General features: G+C 39.7%; 1 protein-coding gene across 1 annotated transcript in view; it reads right to left on the minus strand.

Annotated features, from left to right (window-relative positions):
- Window positions 1-21360, minus strand: part of CACNG2 (calcium voltage-gated channel auxiliary subunit gamma 2) — a 157603-nt gene extending 136243 nt beyond the window's left edge. The window contains exon 1 of the mRNA XM_032220706.1: window positions 21150-21360. Coding sequence (XP_032076597.1) covers window positions 21150-21360 — 211 coding nt within the window. The remainder of the gene's footprint in view (window positions 1-21149) is intronic.
- Window positions 21361-21690: the final 330 nt, after the last annotated feature.

Below are 21690 nucleotides of genomic sequence, written 5' to 3' on the forward strand. Positions count from 1 at the left end.
TAGTACGAGTAGTAGTTATGATGTAATACTTACATCAATTACAGCATCCCCAATGGGATTGCCATTTGTAATCTTCTTTGTTGTTTTTCTACTAGAATCTTCAATGGGGGAAAATAGCAGGAAGTAATCAGAATTGCCATCACTAAGTGGCATGGTCAGGTAGATTTCACACCCTGTGAATGCTTTGCTTAGCTATGGAAATCTCAGTTCCAGTTACTGGTGTTAAGTGAAGGATACCTGTACTTGGAGAAGTGGAGGAAATCCAGTTCTAGATTAAAAGTGGGAGGGATGCAGAAAAAGAGAATCAGAGACATTATTGTATTTGCAGCCAAAGACGTAGCTGAGTGGCTGGGACTCTTGCCTAAATCATTTCTGCCACTGGATTTCAGTCTGCCCCTGAACAGGAATTCCAGTTGTAAAAGGCCACTGTGCCTTTCTCTGAAAAATTAAATTTGAGCTGCATAATCGAAAGAAACTGAACAAAGATGTGAAGTTACCGAATGGCCTTGAGGCAAGCCTCCATTTCTCAAACTCAGTGCAGCTTTGCCTTCCCTCTTACCTATCCTTTATAAAATGTTACAGAACTGCTGAGAGAATGAGCCTCAAGGGCTCTGAGCATTTATAAACAACACAGGAAGAATAGAGAAGCTGCAGCACAAGGCAAAGATCCTCACATCAGTTATAATCCATAGAAGGAACTTACTTTTCATAAAGAAGTATAGGATGTTTATTAGCACTCAGTAAAATGGGAAGTTAGAGCATCTCTAAAGGGATGGTGGATAAACTTGCATTTTAAATATTCATAATGTTAAAAAGAAAAATAAATAAATAAAAATAGAACAAGGACTCAATACTTTCTGGTGGTCATATGTTTTAAGAATATTATTTTCTCTTTCTCCAGAGTTATTACTTTATTAAAAATAACATGTTAGGAAGAGAATGAGGTACTATATACGTTATATTAGGAGTGAGGAACTCTGGGCTTAATAATTGTTCTTTATTTTAATTTTGTTTTTCCATTTTTGCTTCTGAAGGCAGTAGGGATATGATGATGATGTCATTGGAGGGGTTATGGTCAACCATTATGAGATCTTTCAGTGATGAATTACAACATTTCCCCTTATTTTACTTATGAGAAGAGGTTGAGCTTCCCAGAAACATCTCTGAGTTTTATTTTGAAACAAAATCCAGGAAGAAAGGGCTAGAGATAATTACCCTCCTGCCAATGACTTTCAACAATATAATCAGAGGTGGTATTCAGCCGGTTTGGACTGGTTCACCCAAACTGATAGTGGAAATCATGGGTGGGCCTGCCCGTACTGTCCTATTTAGGAACTTTTTCAAGCCAAAGTGCATGCACGGAAGGCCGAGCCCATGCATGGATGGGCACTTACATTTGCAAACCAGTTAGGAAAGTAAGTGAATAGCACTCCTGGATATAATCTTGAGAGTTTTGAAGGCCACAAAAATGGGGTTGGTGGCTTCTTGTATTCTATAGATCTCATCCTTCTCCTACTAGTGGAAGCATATCCTAAGGCTTTCTATGGATCAAAGCACAGGCTGCCTTTTAATTTGAGTGAGAATCTGTGAATCCTTCATTGTTCTTCCCCCTTAGCCAAACAAACACTCCAACAAATGTTATTCTGCATCTATGGCCCAGTTTTCTGCATATGCCATTTCTCTCCTTCTGTTCTTGGATTATTTGTGCTTTTTGAGTGAAAGAATGTCCAATTACTTTAGCTTCCAGAAACCATTATTTATTTTACTAGGTTTATATGCTGCTCCAATTGTTTCCCAGCTCTGCGTGGCTTACCATCTTACTATGTGTACAACTAAGAAATAAACAACTAAAATGTCACAAACAATAGAATGTGCAAACCTGAAATTTTAAGCATCCTTGATGACTAAGGGAATTCCCTGTAAAAATAAATAAATAAGTGAATTCTAAATTGGAGTTTAAACAGTACTTAAACTGAAGTACCCTCATAACAGTCACCTTTTAAAAAATATTCTTTGATTTTTTAAAAAATCTATTTCACGGGCATCAAACCCGATCACGTCACATGACGTGTCATGATGTTTGTTTGTTTTTTGCTTTCGCGGAGCTGGAGTAGGTGTGGCCTGCACATGATGCATCTGGCCCGCAGGCCTCCAATTTGACACCCCTGTTCTATTTAATTAAGAGGGGCTCCTCTTTGCAAATTTCTACAACTATTGAATTAGCTGCAGATTTGTTTTTCATGCAAACAAAAGGGCTTATTCTGTCTGTTGAAACTATTTGCTCCAAGGATGGGACCTTCCTGGTGAGAATGAACCTGGTTTTTTTCCTTCAGGTCTATCTTCCACATCTGATTTTTTGGGGGGGGGGTATGGGGGGAAAGTCAGCAGAGTATTGGGGAGTAGAAATAAGCAATCTCATTGCTTGATGACATTTCCAAAGTGATAGCAAATCACTCCAGTAGCTGCATAGAAAGGTCTCATAAATCCCCCATTCTAATTGTGATTAAAGAAACCTATTTGAACTTTACTCTGAAATACTGCTACAGTGGGCTAATGCCAAAAGTTCTCCAATGCAAAGATAGCAAACAAGTTGTGCACGTCCAAAGTCCATAATGATGTTTCTTAACCTTGGTCACTTGAAGCTGTGTGGCCTTTTGTTGGCTGGGGAATTCTGGGAGTTGAAGTCCACACTTCTTCAAGGCAACCTATCTAATGATGAAAGAAAATGGAAGATGCAGTGCAACAATAATTGCAGTGTCACTAATTTTCCATCACTGCTTTAATTCAATAGTTTGCATATAGACTGCATAGAGAGAGAGAGATTGCTAATGATTCTGGGTGCACTTCACGTGGTCTTCAAGATTTTGATTAAAATAACAAACAGGAAAAATTAGCAAGTGATGTGATTAAGTAATTGCAAAAATCAGACCCAGTGGCCTTATGGGACATTCTTTTAGAATATTAACTTCATCTGTGAAACATGCAATTAACATTCTTTTTGTCCCTATCTTCAAAGTCATTCTATGATTATAAGTGTTTTTTTTAAATTTTATCTTCTGATAAAATTTGGTAACATAAAGGACATGCACACAAATATGTACACAGAGAGATCGGTATCTTGCCACAACACCCAGACTATTTAGCCTCATTAATATAGAAAATATAAAACAACGTGAAATTCATTAGCCTGTATTTTATTAATAGCTGAATCCTCATCCCCCACAGAATGTTCTTTGACATGCTTTGATCCCCTAAAGCAGTTGGAGATCTGGTTGATTCCTGGAAGACAGAACCTAGGCTTGTTCACACTGCAACCTTAAATGAAACTCCTGTGAATAAATCAGCTGGAAATGAAACAATCTAAGAAATCTCTTTCCTAATTATAATGCTTTTCTCCACTTTGGCCATAATGACAGCCCTATGAGGGTTTTTTTTGGATCACATTTACCTTAGCCCCTGACAAGTGGATTTTCTTGCCTCATTCACCATTTTTTCTGTCAGTTGGAAAAGAAGGAGAAAATGGCAGAACTATTGACAATTGTTCCTCATCAATGAGATAGGCACAAGGAGAATTCGTTTCACTGTTCTTCCAATTATTTTGTTGAAGAAAACAGCTTTTCACTATTATACTAGTGAATGTGTGAAAAAAACCAAAAAACCTAAGCAGGGCAGTGACTGGCGATTTGAGGGGAGGAGGTATTCCTGTCACGCCAACCAAGTGGAATAGAGTAGTTTGTGCTTACAAAAAATGAAGCACAGCAGGTGAACCAGACAGCACTGCTTGAGTTGGCACAAGCACGAAGCCCTACTTTTAACTCATAGCAAAAAATGACAGGCAGGAGTTGCTTTCCTGGGGAGCTGGGTACAGGTAGAGGACAGTACCATGTGTTCCTGCCTCAGAAAAATAGCCATTAGTCCATACTCATGCTTAGGCAAGGAGGTCTTATGGATCAGCCTGATGTAGAAACCCTACACATGCTAATTTGTATCCTGATAGGGGAAGGATGGGTTAGAAATGTATTAAATAAATGAAAAACTCCTGTATGTTGTCTAGTGAATTCGAGATGTTGCAAAGGATTCTGGAAATTAGAGACGATGCTAACTGTGAGAAAAGATAGCGTGTACATTTATTTCTAAAAGTGACCAGCAGTTTTTTTTTTCTTTCTTTCTTTCTTTCTTTCTTTCTTTCTTTCTTTCTTTCTTTCTTTCTTTCTTTCTCTCTCTCTTTCTCTCTCTTTCTTTCTTTCTTTCTTTCTTATTTCTGTCTTTTTTGTTTGCCTTTCTTTCTTTTTTCTTTTCCTTCCTTCCTTCCTTCCTTCCTTCCTTCCTTCCTTCTCTCTCTAAGCATAAAATAAATGGAAGGGGGGGCAGGAGGAATCTGGAGGCAGAGATGCAGAGTCAAGAAAATTCCACCAAACATGAGAAGAATTTATATATTAAATATATGGTGGAGCTTAGTCTTCTTTTGGGCCACATAGGCTACCATGTTGCTGTTTTTCATTCACATGCTATTTAGACTTTTTAAATGGTTGTTTGGGAGTATATATTCTAACTAGCAGTTGGCAACAGTATGTCCGCTGAGGTTAATGTAATCATCAGACAGACCTTCTTCTATCATGTTTGCCCTTTTGTCCTCTTGTGTCCTGAAAGCAGGAAAAAAATAGCTGATATTGCAGTCACGTTGGCCATTGAGATATCATGGAAGGGTTCAGAGAGACCTCAAATAACCTTTCATCATCAACAGAGTCTAAGGTAGCTCCTAGTGGAAGTATATCACCTGTCACTTCTCCCTGATGTAGTCTGGCCTTATTAGCTCATATTTCAAAATGTGCTTGTCTCTCAAACGCTGTCTACTTGCATACCTGACTAATAGGATATTTCTTTTTCTCTTAACCTATATCCAGAGGGGCATCGGTTTGGAAGGAAACAGCTTGCCACTTAGGATGACCTGGATTTTTATAATGAAGCATGCAAAAAAAATAACAACTGAGATCTGAGTCGCTGTGTCTTTCTAAGTCTTGTGAAATATTGAAATGCTTCTCAATAATGGAGGAAGGGAAGATAGTTCAAAGACTATTCCCTCCCTCCTCCATCCAACAATAGAAATCTAGTGATTAAACCCCAGCATTTGCAGTGATGACCTGACAGGTAGCAAATTAATGCTATGCATTTTAAGGTGAATAGTCTATAGAGCATTGGTCTGATTCGATGTATGCCAGTAATTCTTATGTAAGTATCCAGTTTTCTTCAACAGCAAACATAAAATCATCTCTCTCTCTGTCTCAATCGTTTTTTTTTCCTCAGCAGAGTGACTCATGATTTATACTAATCTGTGAGAAGAACAAAAACATACTAAACAGCACATACTCTGCCTTGCGGGTATTTAGAACAACAAAAGCAACATATGCCTTCCAATGGCACTAATTCCAAGTTCACCATTGATTCTACAGACTCCTGCATGTCTGCTAAATGAATAAAAGTAGGAAGTTTAACTTAGCCAATTCATCTAACAGCATATAATTTCTGCAGCATCAATCCTTTTATCTAGGAAATAGCATGATTGCCTCTACTAGAGGGATAGTCCTTTCTAAGCAGCTTACAGAGTCAGTATATTGCCCCCAACAATCTGAGCCCTCATTTTACAGATCTTGGAAGGATGGAAGGCTAAGTCAACCTTAAGCTGGTCAGGATCGAACTCCTGGCTGTGGGAAGAGACGGCCTACAATATTGCATTCTAACCACTGCACCTCCATGGGATAAGCTTCATACAAAGTCATAATTTTCAGCTGGATGATGCATCTCCAGGAAGAATTCAGATTAATCAGACAGGTTCAAAGTGGGACTCTGTGGAAGCATCCAGATAATACACATTATTTACTTTGTGTTTAGGTTCAGGATCAGAATCTGTTTTAACATCAGAAGCCAAGGAATGTGCAAAGAAAGATACATTTGAAACAATGTGGCATACTCATCTTTACTCCAATAAAGATATGTTCATATATATTTTGAATGATATAAATTGGCCAATTTAGTGTCCATCAGGTATAGCAATAGCACTTAGACTTATATACCACTTCATAGTGCTTTTACACTCGTCTCTAAGCATTTTGCCCCCAACAGTCTGGGACCTCAATTTATCCACCTCGGAAAGATGGAAGGCTGAGTCAACCTTAAGCTGGTCAGGATCGAACTCCTGGCTGTGGGAAGAGACGGCCTACAATATTGCATTCTAACCACTGCACCTCCATGGGATAAGCTTCATACAAAGTCATAATTTTCAGCTGGATGATGCATCTCCAGGAAGAATTCAGATTAATCAGACAGGTTCAAAGTGGGACTCTGTGGAAGCATCCAGATAATACACATTATTTACTTTGTGTTTAGGTTCAGGATCAGAATCTGTTTTAACATCAGAAGCCAAGGAATGTGCAAAGAAAGATACATTTGAAACAATGTGGCATACTCATCTTTACTCCAATAAAGATATGTTCATATATATTTTGAATGATATAAATTGGCCAATTTAGTGTCCATCAGGTATAGCAATAGCACTTAGACTTATATACCACTTCATAGTGCTTTTACACTCGTCTCTAAGCATTTTGCCCCCAACAGTCTGGGACCTCAATTTATCCACCTCGGAAAGATGGAAGGCTGAGTCAACCTTGAGCCTGGTGAGATTTGAACTGCCGAACTGCAGCTAGCAATCAGCTGAAGTAGCCTGTAGTACTGCACTCTAACCATTGCACCACCTTGTCTCTTATGCTGTATTAGTAGTGTTGACCAATTGTAGGAATTGTAACCACAATAAATTTAAAGACTCCAGATTTCAAAGAATACCTCAGAGGAACAGTAGTAATTGCATTTGAGATAGCATCATTTTGTCCACATGAAAAATTCTTACTTACATTTCATCCCTAGATTACAGTTCAGTGGAAACATCCAATGCCAGTGAGATCCTAAGAACATTGGTCGATACAGAATGCTGGATTAGATGGACCATTGGTTTGCTCAAGTAGGAATCTTCCCATGTTCTTGGCTTGTCAGTGAAGTCTATTAAACGACGAGAGATGATGGCTATGGCATAATTACAAGCTTTATTTAAAAGCTTTTATCCTACCCTTAGAAAACTGTAAGTGTCTAGTTCATAAAATTCAAATTGTCACCCCAAGGAGAACTGCCTGGACCTCTCACCACATATCAGTAGAATTGCTGAAATTTTCTCCAATAGTCAGTTTCTCACTGATTTCAAAGGAATTTTTGTTTGATTAAAAACACACTAGGAAAAAAGACATTATTGTCAAGATAAGCCGTTACCATGAACTGCACCAAAATAGATGAAAGGTTGACTGTACGTAACAGATTTATTCCATATTAATTATGAGGGTAAGTTATAGAGACAAAATGCACTCTCCACTCCAAAATTAAGGTTCTGAGGGTAAAGATGAGAAGATAAAAAATGAAATTATTATCTATAACTGTCTACATTACAAATAACTGACCCATTAAGAGGCACGGTGTCTCAGTGGTTAAAGAAGCTGAGTTTGTCAGCTGGAAAGAACCAAGTGCCAGGCAACAGGTGAGCTTCCATTATTTGTCCCAGATCCTGCACACCTAGAAGTTTGAAAGCATGCAAACACCAGTAGATTAGTAGGTACCACTTTGGTGGGAAGGCAACAGCATTCAGCGTGTCTCAGCATATAGTCATGATAGCCACATGACCATGGAAATGTCTTTGGATAACGACAATGGCGCCTTTGACTAAGAAATGGAGATGAGCACCACCGCATAGAGTCTGGGGAGGGGAAACCTTTACTTTTCACTGACCCATTAAACAAAGCTATAATGGAGGTTGACTTTGGTTTAGTATAAACCTGGTTAGTAAAAAGTTTCGTATTGTCTTCCACCTAAGTATAAACTATACAACAGTTCCAATCATTGCCACCCAAATGTAAATTTTTAATAAACTATATATAATTAATTCCCATTATTTATTTATTTATTCAATTTGTATTGAATAAATAATCTCATCTCAAATGTGTATAGTGATAAGCAATTATAAAAACAAAACAATTAAAATATAATAAAAAAGAAATTAACTGCAAACAGCCAAGAGATATTATAATCTATTGGATTATATTCAAACTAAATTAAATACAAGTACTTTTTATTTTGTTCCCATTCACTTTGTCCTGGCCTTCCCTACAATTTAGAGGTTGGTCCTGGCATCTCATTCAAGGGTGAGTCCAGATGATTTATACTATAACATAATGTGTTAATCTAGCCAATTGCATTATTATTATTAAACCATGTTTCAGCAATCCGTGGATTGATTTGAGTTCTCAAATTTAAAAGATGTCCTAGCCTGATCCTATGTTAGTTAGGCAGAAACATCCATCTTTTTATTGTGGATAGTGGTGTCATTTTTTAAATTATTATGCCCGTATTATTACTAGGAGTATAAGTATGATGCCCCTAGAAACATTAATAATTGTTACTAGGAAATATGTATATTTACAAGCTTGAAAGTCAAAATAACTGCACTTCCTGTAGATACTTGGGACAAGACATTTATTTATTACTCTTTCTCAGACTGCCAATTGTTTCCATCTAGACATTTTTCCAAAAAGAAGATAGGGACAAAACATGAAGAATGATTGGCTGAAGAAATAAGATGGAAATTGCCCCAAGGTGTGAAGGAACAAGATGGCGCATGGTAGTATACCCATGAAGGCAGGGGTAAAATTCAGCAGGTTCTGACAGGTTCTGGAGAACCGGTAGCAGAAATTTTGAATAGTTTGGAGAACCAACAAATACCACCTCTGGCTGGTCTCAGAGTGGGATGAGAATGGAGATTTTGCAATATCCTTTCCTCAGGAGTGGGATGGAAATGGAGATTTTGCAGTATCGTTCCCCTGCCACGCCCACCAAGCCACACCCACAGAAGCAGTAGTAAAAATTTTGAATTTCCCCATTGCAATAGCAGTTAGCAGTTAGACTTATATACCGCTTCATAGGGCTTTCAGCCCTCTCTAAGCGGTTTACAGAGTCAGCATATCGCCCCCACAGTCTGGGTCCTCATTTCACCCACCTCGGAAGGATGGAAGGCTGAGTCAACCTTGAGCCGGTGAGATTTGAACCGCTGAACTGCAAATAGCAGTCAGCTGAAGTGGCCTGCAGTACTGCACCCTAACCACTGCGCCACCTCGGCTCTTTTTGAAGGCATGAAGGCCTTCAAAAATATATTCAAATTCCAGATGTGTATGTTTCTATCAGATTCAAGAAAGCAATAGTGATCCTTCTGATCTGCCGTGGAAGCCAAAGAGGAATCTTGAAAAGCAGCATAGGAAGAGTATTGATGCTTTGGAAGTTGGTGTTGGAGAAAACTCCTGAGAATATGGTGGACAACCGAAAAAAGAAATGGATCATCAAGCAGTTGTCAGTCGAGACACAAATGATCAGGCTCCAGTTATCTTACATTAGCTGCATTATGTGAAAACCTAGCTTTCTGGAGAAGAATCAAATGCTGGACAAGGCAGAAGAAAAAGAAGAAAAGTAGCCAACTAGACTGATTCATTTAAAGTGAATCCAGTGAACATTCCAATGAATGTTCCATTGGAAGATCTAAAATCTATCTATGTGATCACTAAGAGTCAACAGTGACTTGATGCCACATTATCAATTACTCACTCACTTATTTCAGCAAGTTCCCAAGATAAATCCTGGAGAAGTAACATTCAAAAGAGCCATTCTACCTTCATTCTCTGAAATGTTGGTTTGTTACAGCCTTGCCCAATCATGGCTGTGTAGGCTAGGATCAGCTAGGAACTGAAAATATCAGGAGGTGACCATGTTAAAGAATTCTACTGAATGACAGAGAAGACCGATGTTTGTGAACTACAACTTCCAACATTCCTATGATGCTCTGAACAAAGATGAACTGTAATTAAGCAAGATATGTAATTCATTTCTGAAGAGGCACATATCGCTTATCCCAAAGGTACTTTTTCAAGAGGCAAAGGAGCTTCTTCAGCTTCTTGGATGAGAAGCGAAACGTCTTCAAAGAAAAACCAGAAAGTCCAGTTGCCTCTTGAAAAAGCACCTTTGGGACAACCATGACCTGGTTGACTGAGACTCTCCATAGACACATATTGCTCAGTTGAGATAACTAGAGGGTAGTTAAGAACAGCAGCACTGTCTAGGAGGATAACAAATACATGCATAGGATATCAAAATAAAAATGGATTCTCAGTAAAACTTTACAGTCACTTCATAATAGTTATGTAATTATAATTATTCAGTGATCCAAATCAGCTGTATGCACAAGCAGGCTATTCCACTGTCCCCCCTCTCACTAACAGTATTGAACTTGCTTAGTCCCCTTAGGTTAGTTTCAGATTTTCTTGTTTCTGTTCTTTTAAAAACCTATTATGTTGCATAAATTATTATCTTTGCACTCCTGCAAACCTGAGATGCATAAAGTATGCCCTTATGCCCTTCTTATTTTTTTCAGTGCTGGTTTCAGTGGGTCAATATTTGTTACCCGAGTTTCTTGTTGTATAGAGAAGGTAGAGAATCAGCATGAAGAAAACTGCCTCAATGCCAACATGGCAATTGGGAAAGAAGAGGAAAAGTTTACATAGAAAAGTGACAAGGTGAAGAAAAAGGCCATGACAGCTTCCCTCTTTTATGAACTGTCAAACAATGGATAAACTTTACCTCTGGTTGATTCCTATGACTCTAGTTACCACCTTGGAGCAAGTCACCTTGGAGCATATATGGTAGAAGGCAGTCCCTAATATCACTTGGTTTAAATGTCTCTCTGTCTTTCTGACAACATGAGGAAATTGACATTTCCTTTATTTGTCAGATATCTATAGCTGTCCATCACACCAATGTGACTCTGGATAGCTATAACAATTAAAAACTACAACATAAACAATAAAAGATATAAATAAACACAACAGCATGCCACTACACTAAAGCCGTTACTGTATTAAAAATTCAATAAAGCAATCCAATATTGTCTCTGATTCATCATTTAATTTTAAATATATGGCTAATCCAGATATGAATTATAGATAGATATAGCTGCATTCCTGTCAAATTTAATTAGCTGATAGGTATTGTGTCTTGATTGCTTTTTTTGAAAGGGTAGGAATTTCTGATATTACTACCCAGAACCACTTGTACCGATAAAGGAGAATGATCAAGACCCTTCCCAGTATTTTGTGCATGTCATCATAGGAAGATGTTGTAAAGGCATTTGCATTAGATGTAAAAATCATAGCACCAGAAAGGTTGTCATGTATGATTAAACAAATTATCATTGTGGGGAAAAAAAGTTAAAATATATATTTTCCATCAGAAGAATGAAACTTTGAACCATTTGCTATTTCATTTTAGGAATTTCTGCATTAAGAACTTCATGATGCACGAAATGGTACTAGAGTTTTGCTTTTTGACATTATCTCACGTCTGCTTCTTCTCTGGGAAACATTGACTGGACGTGACCAAAGTATTAAGTCAGCCAATTACTGCAGTGGTTCTCAATCTGTGGTCCACTGATGCTTGGGGGAGCTGTGATGTCATCACGGGAGTGGGGGGGGTCTGCAAAGGCTTAAAGAAATATCATGATTTAAATCTTGAGTTAAATCTTGGTCCATGACCACAAAAGGTATTTAAAAGCAGTCCATAGTGTGGAGAAGATCAAAAACCACTGAATTACTGTATTCAGGAATCTCTTAGACGCTGCAATACAAACCAATTAAATATCATTGCAAAGGAAGTAAATTCAAGATAAGGCTGTGTGGCACTGATAACATGGAACATAAATGACTGTGCAAATACAAATTTGAGGACATTATCCTATATTCATGTAAATATAAATGGGTCTATACATACTGTATAAGGAGAAAAGGCTGTTTAGCCAACTACAACTTCTGAATGGTTTGGGGTATATATTGTCTCTCTAGATTGTTATTGCCAAATGCAAATGGTAGCAAAGATTTGTTTCAAAGGAGTGCATATAATTTCTTCTAAAACAATGTTTTCATTATCCCCTTGTCAAGGTTCCGACTAATGAACCCAAGGAAACCAGAACTCCGAGGCTTATGCTTTCCGCAAAGAATTTCTTTATTGGGCACACCATATCGACACCCTTAGTGTAAAACCAACTCTGACTCTTTCCCACGGTTTCAGCATAGTTCAAACCAGCAACAACCTTTCCCCTCAAGTGTTACTTGTCATGTTGGCCAATTAGCTTGGTTGGCGCGTTTCTCAGGCATTTATCTCCTCCTCCTTCCATTGTCTGGGAGATGACCTTGGTTTTCATGGGAAAGCCTTGTGTTGTGTCTAGTAGCACATTCCTTCTGCCCTCCCTACAATATGTGGCAATGGCGAACAGGAAAAATGGCTTCTGCCAGATGTTAAGTTCGATGTTGACACCATCCTTGGTACATTCAGATGGGCATGACAATTCTCATAATTCCCAGCCAACTATCCATATGTTCTATTTATCTAGAATGGATCAGATTTTGGGAAGGTGGGATTGTGTAGCTGAAGCAGCAAAGCTAAATGTCTACCCAGCTGTATTTGTCATGATATTTTCTTACATATTAATTAGTGGCCTTCAGATATAAGATACAAGGATGTTCTCCAAGCAAAGCCAGGGTCACAATGAGAAAAAAGGTCCAGGTCCAATTTCTTCTCAGAGGTGGTGGAAGTGGAAGCCATGAGCTGAGAAAAGGAAGTGTGTGTGGTGGTGCATAGATATATGTGTTATAACTTTCCTTATCCTTATGAGCAAAAGCAGCTCCCCTATTTTTCAGTTGCAAGAAAGAAAGAAAAAGGACTCTGGCTGAGAAGATAGGCATCAAAAAAGCAATTTTAAACAAGGTGCGAACAATAGCAAGAAGTGTCATAATAACAATGAAAAGAGTTCATTGAAAGAGATAGAGGCACCAATAGTGAGAAACTGTGAGATGGAAAGTCTACAGAATGATGATAGAAGATGAGGATAAAAGAAAGTTGTCATGGAGCTGAATACAAAAGTATAAATAGCCAACACAGATACAAAGGAATAAAGAAGGGTTTAAGAAAAGCAGCAAAGAAATAAAAATGTAGATGGAGGAATGAAGTTGTAGAAGGCAGGGAGGGAAGTGGGGTTGGTCTTTCTATTAAGTGAAAGTAAAGACATAATTTCCCCCAAGTTATGCTCAACCACTTAAAAAACCACTTTCTTGTCCACAGTATAAAAATATTTTGCCATTGTCTTTTTCTGGCTGCTTTTCAATTCCCAGTTTAGCCTACAGCTGTGGGATTTCCAGGTCATTTTAAAGACATGCATTAAAGAGGGGGGGGGGAATGCAACGGACTCTAATATAACTGCCCGCCTCTTCATTTCCTTCATTTTAAATCTTGCTGTAAAATATTTATATGTTGGCGTAAAATGGGGTAGAGCTTAAAGAGCATTCTCCTTAACTTTATTAAATGCATGTTTTAAAAATGTTCCATAATCTATCAATTCATTTTCATAGCCTTGAAGAAAGAAAAGAAGGAAGAAATATAAAACACAATTTTCCTTTGTAAAAAGTGAATGTGGATCATTCAACAACAATGCAAGAATAGTTTAGATCTGGAGAAAATCTCCAAGAAATTAGATCCATTACCCATTGGGTTGATGACTTACTGGTTAACAACAACAACAACATGCTGAGGCAAATACTTCAGTAATCTGAGTTTTGGAAATGTATTGTCTTAGTTTTCCTGGATCATAGTAAAATCGTGTCTGTGTGTGTAGGTATGTAAATAAAGATATAGAGATAGAGACAGAGACAGACAGACAGACACACAGAGAAGATGGTTGAATCAGGTGCACAAGTGAAAAACCATAGGTTATCAAAGATGGTGTCCTTCAACATTCCTGAAAATATTAGAAAGCTTCAATTATTTTTCACCCAGTGTTGTCAAGAGTGTTGTTGGTGGTGGTGGTGATGCTACTACAACATAGCTTTGACATCCCCTTTCCTATCTTAACCTCACACACTTGTTTGGATGGTACATTTCAGGATTTTAACTTGTGCAAAAAAAACCTTGATCTTTTTTCTGAATTTCTCTTTGTACGATCCATCTTTGAGGACTGCATGTTGCCCTGTGATGGTTTCTCTCTACCCTTCCAACTGGTCTACAGAAGTAAGAGTTGTTTATCAAATCAGGCACTATATGTGCAGATGCTCACCAAGCTGACAAAAAAATCTGTACCTCCACCTCAGTTTTTCAAAAAGAGACCTGTCTTTTCTCTACCATCAGGCATTTTTTTGGAGAATGAGGGAAAATACAACAGATCTTCTGCAAGCAAGCTTATTCTCCTGCCGGAGAGAGGGCTTGTTCATCTAGGCCACCGCTCTAACAGCAGCTTGTCAAATCAGTCCTGATGTTGAAGAACATTGTTTCAACTGGAAATGTCAACGACTGGACTTCATATCTGCACAGCATGATTGAGCTACATCTCCTCCCAATCTCTGCTGCATCTGGACAACAAGCCATTGGTGTGCACAGTGTGCTCAGCAGTGGCTTGCTGCTCTGTGTGCAACACAGTGCTGTATGCAGCAAAGTTACAACCATCCTGCCTTCATCCACAGCAGCTGAGAATGTTGTGCTGCAAGGAGATCTCAGCCTGGAACAGCAGGTTGTATTATAAATCCGCCTGGATGTGCAAGAGCAAAGCTGTGCAAGTCTTAGCACTATTTGCAGGTGTTTTGGGAATGGCAAAACTGAGGAAGCCAAGCACAGCAGGTTACAAAACTGGAACAGCATGCCCGTCGCCAGTTACAACTGGTGTCTATCAGGGAAAAAAGGCTGATGACCGATTAATTTGAAAAGCAATTGGAAAACCGAGAACAGACTGAGGTTGAAGGGCAGTGGCAGAATTCCATAGGGGCCTCTGTGTGTGTGTGTGTGTGTGTGTGTGTGTGTGTGTGTGTGTGTAAGACACAGATGACAGATGCAAGAGATGAAGAGAAAAAGATGAGAGATTGAAGCTGAATAATAGGGGTTTGGGCTCAGTAATGTGAGAAAAGGGAGAAAGAACTAGCTAACAGCTGTCTGCTTTCTATCCCAGTTTCTGACCAAAACTGACTTTTCTCATGGTCAAAATTTCTCACAAAAGGGAAGCAGGGAGTTGGTTAGCATTCTTCAAAAAAGAAAATTTCCTAGATGACATTTCTTTCCAACACCAGGTTTTGCATTCAGCTTCGTGCCATCACTCTAGACAATCCACCTGTGATGTCTAACTTGCTTTACATCTCCCATATTTCCTCTTAGTAGATGTTCTTTCTGTCCTCTGCTTATATACAGGTTTCAGTAACCAAACTTTCTCTGATAGCAATGATATGACAAAGCTTTTAACTAGGAAAAAAACCCCACATTTATTCCTATGTGTTTCTGAAAGCACAAAGTTATCCTTCTTTTCTTATTTCTGGATCTCTTTAGAAGGGGACCACATTAGTATCTACTTATGAAAAGCTCAGATTTAGCATGAAACAAAAACAATAGATAAAAGCTACTGAGAAATAACCATGAGAAAGAAAGAAAACAATTTCTGCAAGAACAAACAGTGTGGCAGAAGGAAGGCTGCAGATTTCATCTCCTTGACATGCAAATGAGCAATTAAAAACTGAAATGATCCTTTCCTAGAACAAGTACAGAAAATTAATCTGCTACAGCAAAAATAAAAATAAAAATCTGCTACACAGCAAGAAGCTCAAAGCTTACTTGAAATAAGGCTTCTCGAATGCAGCTGAACTTACACCTAAGTAAGTCCCTGTAGCAACCTTTTTCAACCTAGTAACCTCCATAATTGTTGGGATTGCGATTCTTAGAATTTCTACCTGGATTCTTGACTTACAGTTGAACTGAAGGCTGCTTTAGACATAAATTCTTAACTTGCTTGGAAGTCAATTCCAATTATCTTCATTTGTAGGAAGATCATATAATGCATGGATATAGATGTTAATGGCTCTGAGTGTTTTCTACATATCTGTAATCAGCATTCAAAATTACCTCAGTAATTTTTAAAGATTTTCCCCCTCAGATTTTTTCATAAGGAGCTGGGATCAAACTTTGTCTGACAGATCAAGGTAATTGCTTTTGAAATAATTTTTTTCCTCAGAATATTTTCAGCCTATTTTTCTAGGAGTTTCTAAATCAGATGCTTCTTCAACTCGGAATGGTTCTCATTCTGTCCTTCAGGCATGGCAGAAGGAAGAGAGTTTATTAGCTACAAAAATATGACTATTCTCCAAATATTGAATATCCATTCTAAAGTTAATAATATCTGGCAGAAAAATGTTTGCTGGTTTCACTTTGGTTTACGAGCCAAAGATCTCAGACTTTATTCACAGCATCTCTAGGTAGAGGTAGAAAAAACAATTGTCTAAAAAGCATAACAGAAAGCTATTTGATGATTTGAGTGGGACTTGGGTAGCTTCCTAAGAAGATAAGAATACTTTATTATCATTGTATGTATACCCATACAATAAAATGCACATACCCAGAGACCAGGCCCAACACACATGACAATCCCCACACACATGCGGATGATCCTATGTTCATACGAAGATGTGTTTGAATGTACAGATGGAAGAACAATTTTGAGTTTTGATTAGGAAGAAAAAAAATGAGCAAAGGCATTAAATATTACAATTCCCTTTCTGTGAATTATGCATTCCTGAACATTCTTTCAATCTTTGAGCAAGCAGCTTATGGGATAGGTGCTGGCCTAGAAAAAGGAGAGCATGAGGGCTTGCTTAAGCTTGAAATCTGACTGAAAAAGCCAGTCACTTTTTCTTAGCCCAACCCACCTCAGAGGATTGTTGCTGTTGTGGGGAAAATAGGAAGAGGAAGGAGTATTAGGTATGCTTGCCATAAAGATAGATACTGAGAGAGAGAGAGATAAATGGTGAGATCGATAGATAGAAAGATAGATAATCAGACAACATCTGCCTATTCTAGGTCCTTGGGAAGGACTCATTAGGCAGATAAAAATGCCAAATCCAGTCTAAACATCTGGCTGACTGTGTGGCCAAACATAATAAATATATAGGCCTACTATAACATATAGTTATAATAATAACTATATGGGCAGCTTGCCTTCATGGAGCACATGTGCTGAATCAGAACATTATATACAAATATGTATATGTTACATTCAGATTCCAAAATGGAAATACAACATAATTTTGAAAAGCTTGAATAGAAATATGTGTTCTCCTTATGGATAAAATTGTGGGCATAGGTTCTACTCTAAAGTTTGAAGTTCAGTACATACTTCAATCTGTCTAATCCTGACCCACAGGGAGCTTACATTCTACTTCACTGTCCTGCCAATCCCAATTCAATGCCTCCTATAGTATAATATTAAGTTGCCATGTAATAATTGGATAGGGACAATCATATTCTTGTTGAATATATTTTGCAGAGAAAAAAAGAACCAATAAGCCCACTGGGTCTGATTGGGCTTATTTCTGGAAGACTGCAGCTCTAAAAGGGGAACAGATTGATGTCACTATTAACTAGTAATATTAATCAATCCCTGTTCTTGTTCATTTGAATTGGAAAGACCACTAGGGCCAATCAGAGGTCACCTTACTTTAGCTCTAATGTTGAGGGGAGAGACAGAAGGACCTCAATGGCTAACCACAAACTCCTATCCCATATTTTAAAGCACAATCCTGGCAGCTTCTTAAAAAAGAAATACCCAAGAAGATCTGTACCTTGGCACAGGCATAAATATACTGCATTTCAGAGTTTTTGTGTGGGTTTTTGTGTGTGCACATTTTTAGAGAAAAATCAGATTCTTCCTTAAAACAGAAATCTAAATTAAATTTCAAAAGATCTAAATCCCTCTTGCAAGGAACCACAGACTCTATAACAACCTACAGAGCTACTTTTAAAAATGAAGTTCCAGCTTGAAGACATTATTTCAATATTCCTTCAGATATTCACAATGAAGGCGAAGCCTCTTTAATCATGTTTTACTCAATCAATCACAATGACCTGGGTTCAAACAACACATTAAACTACCACGAAATTTGCAGACTAAAGTGACTTGCTTCATGCTCATCCAAAACCAAAGTAAGGCATGGTATGTATTTAACATGTGTATGCATTATTATACAAACCAGGTCAGCTGTACAAAAAGGCATTAGCCAAGTTCACACAATATGCTAAAGCCTACATCCGGGTTAATGAAGCACAATTTTGATGTTCACCACAAATCACATTGTGGTTTAAGATGATGCTTTAGTAAAGTTCCTACACATGGTAAGACAAGTTCTGGGTTCTGAAAACACACTGCCTGGGTCTGGAGATCCACTTGGATCTCAGGTGAGTTGTGCAGAACTAAGAGCAAGTTAAAAGCAGAGAAGCTCCCTGACTCCCGAGGCTGGTGTAGGGCACACTCTTCCTAGGCATTGCTTTAGGGAATGGGCAGCAACAGACGGAGGGGGCGCCCGCTCTTGCTTATTTCCTAGGGTCTTAAGGAAACGGAGTTTTGGGGAAGAAGAGTCGTGAATAAAGCGGTTTCCACGCTTGGCTCGTTCGCTGCTCCTCAGCCCGGGCTGCAAAGGTTTTGCGGGATGGCGTGCGGTCGCGCGCATGTAAAATAGTTCCCCGGTCGAGGGGAGCGGGGGAAGCACCGGCTAGGCCCAGAGCCAAGGCTGCTGCTCGTACATCTCTCTCACACCCATTTTGCTGTGCTAGAACGAAGAGCCCGAAGTCGGCTGAGAACCAGGCGTACGCCCAATGAGCCACCCCCCCCCCCCCGGATTTCAAGAGCCTGGCGAGGCAGCGCCTCTTGAGATGGGGACCATTAGGGGCTTTGAATTAAAACGTCCTTGCTTTTTTAAAAAATATATAATAATCTCCTGGCGATCAAAGTCCAGGCGAGTGGGGGAGGGGTGGGGGTGGGAAGTGAGCGAAAAGGAGGAGGAGGAAGGGGGGGGGAATAGAGACTCCTACAAAGATGGGCGAAAGGAGAAAGCCCCCCTCCTCCTTGACACCCCGCCTCCTCACCTCCCCGCTCCGCGCCAAATGTCCTGGAGCCAGAGGTACGTGTCCGAGGATCTAGAAGCGCAATCGCACAACCACAAAACACGGCGACAGCCCCCTCCTCCCCCATATCTCTGCTAAGGGTCGCTTGGCTCCTTCCCGACTGTTTCCAGCGCGCTCTCTCTCCCATCAACCAACTGCCTAAGAATCCCTAAAGCCAGAGAAGGGCGCCGAAGGAAGAAGGGGCTTTTCTCCTTCCTCGCCTCCTCGGTCCCTTCCTCCTCTAAGCCCCCCTTTCTTGAGCTTTCTCGCGGACGCTATTCTTTCATCGAGAGGTCACATCGCGCTTTCATTTCGCGGTTAAGGAACGGGCTGCCTGCCTGATAGGCTGTCGGGTTGGTTGGCTGGATGGATAAATATTGGAACGTATAATCTCACTTCCCTCGAGGTGGACGCGCGCCCTCGGGGGTGTATTTGAAACACCCTCGATTAATTGGCTGCTTTGGCTTCCCCACCCCCCCTACCCCTGGCTTGAAGATACCCAGGCGGAAGGTCCTCTGCAGAATATGTTAAAAGGCAGCGGCTTGGAGAGAGAAAGGGCACCAAATGCAGTATGCGTCAAACAGACCATCGCTCAATGAAGTCACTTAGCTATTCAAAACATGTTCTGCCATCACTCAACCATTTGCACCAAGAACGGCGCGCGGGGCGGGTTGGGGGGGAGGGGGGACGATGCTCTCTTTCCTGGCTACAATCGTTTCCAAAGAACAGCCTTTGCTTTCTCTTTTTCCCCTTTCAATTTTTTTTTGTTTTTTAGGCGAGAGAGAAAAAAGGGACTATTAGGCCAGGTTGGCACATTTGATGTCCTTGTTCCTGCTTCTACAGACGAACCCGCTTGCAATCTTGCGGGATATGCTTCTCCGTTCTTAGCCCTGGCATCACTGGCAGTTCTCAGGACTAGCTCGCTTTTGAGGCGGACACAACACAAGCCCTGTAGACGCGTGTCCACTCCGTCCCCTTCCCCATGCTAGTTCTAATCCTAAAGAGCACGGGATATTAGGAACTCCTATCAAGCACCCCTACTCTACAGAGTATCTGAATGGTCAACATTCGATTTTCCTCTCCATAGTCGTCGTCGTCGTCCTCCTCCTCCTTCTCCTCATCTCCTCCTCCTCCTCTTGCACACTAATACTCCTACATCTCTTGCAAATTGATTCTCTCCTCTTCCAGTGCCTGATTTTTCAGAAGCCAGCTGCCTGCGGCTTCTTCAGCTGCCATCCCGGCATATTACGGGTGAGAGCAGACTTGCCATGTTCTTCTTCACTTTCCCACTAGAGGAAGACGAGGAGGAGGAGGAGGAGGAGGAGGAGGAGGAGGAGGAGAGGAAAGAGTTAGAAAGGGTGTTCACCCTTCCTGTTTCTACCACTTGTTCATTTGGATATTTTAGTGTATATATCCCCTTCACCAGCCCCAAGTTATAGAAAGGAGAGCAAACAAAACCACATCTATCCCAAACTGTATGACGGTTGCCTGGAGACCATTATGAAAGCTCCCCCTCCCATTGCTTAAAAAAAGAAACTCTTCTGGACCAAGGCAATGAGGGACATTTGAGCTTACCAAATGAGACAGCTGCCTAGACATAACAAAATCTACAGTTGGAGAATGACTTTAAGGATATCAATGGTTGCAAAGAAAATCAGCTAGATAGGAAGTTTGCCTTTCTTTCTTTGGTTTCCCTGTCCCAGACTCCATCAATCCAGTTCAAAAAAGAAGACCACTTATTTCCTCCTGTTTTTATAACCCCAAGTACCCATTCTAACCATGCAACTTTTGACTTGCATTTATAAAGGAACTCAACAGAAACCAGAAACTGACAAAGCAATTCAGGGCATACTGAGACAAATGGAGGGACGGGGGAGGGGAGAGGGGGATAATGGGAACGTGTCTGCCTTATATTGACAACTTGACTGTTTCTCTTCTGTAACTAAATCAAACACCCTGATTTCTTTGAGGTTGGGATTGAAGTGAGAAAATGGTGGAATGGGGAGCATAGGGAGAAAAGAAAGATGAAATAATTGAAGAGATCTAGATTTAAATACCTTCCAAGCAGCAGGTTCTCCATAATCCAGAATGGGTCATGACTTCTTCATTCTTTTTGCTGGTTTCATTATCTCCGGTTCCTTTCATCTTGCAAACCCCTCTGGAATAAAGCCAGTAATCGGTTCCCACAGCTATGGTCATGAGGCTGAAGGCAGCGAAAGCACCAACGGTGGTTAAAAGCATCTGAACACCTCTGTCAAAGAGCCCCATAATTCTTCATTATACAAATACCCAACTGCTTTCTGATTCTTGGGCTCTCGTTCTTTCTCTCTCTCTCTCCCTCTCTCTGTTTGTGGGTGTAATGTTAGTAAAAGAAATGATAATCTTAATAACTATTTGAGATCAATAGAGAGAATCTATATATAAAAAAGAGGTAAGAAAGCCCACCGAATCAGTGTAAATGGGGAAAAAAAATCACACAGAAGAGGCTTGATTTTCAAAAGGAAAAAAAAACCATTCCAGTTGTTAATATTTTATATAATATTATAAAGAAAATAAGAAAGAAAACAGGTAACCCTCCCCCCAAAATGAGATGCCTTA

Source organism: Thamnophis elegans, chromosome 7 (assembly GCF_009769535.1).
Source record: "Thamnophis elegans isolate rThaEle1 chromosome 7, rThaEle1.pri, whole genome shotgun sequence".
NCBI lineage: Eukaryota > Metazoa > Chordata > Lepidosauria > Squamata > Colubridae > Thamnophis > Thamnophis elegans.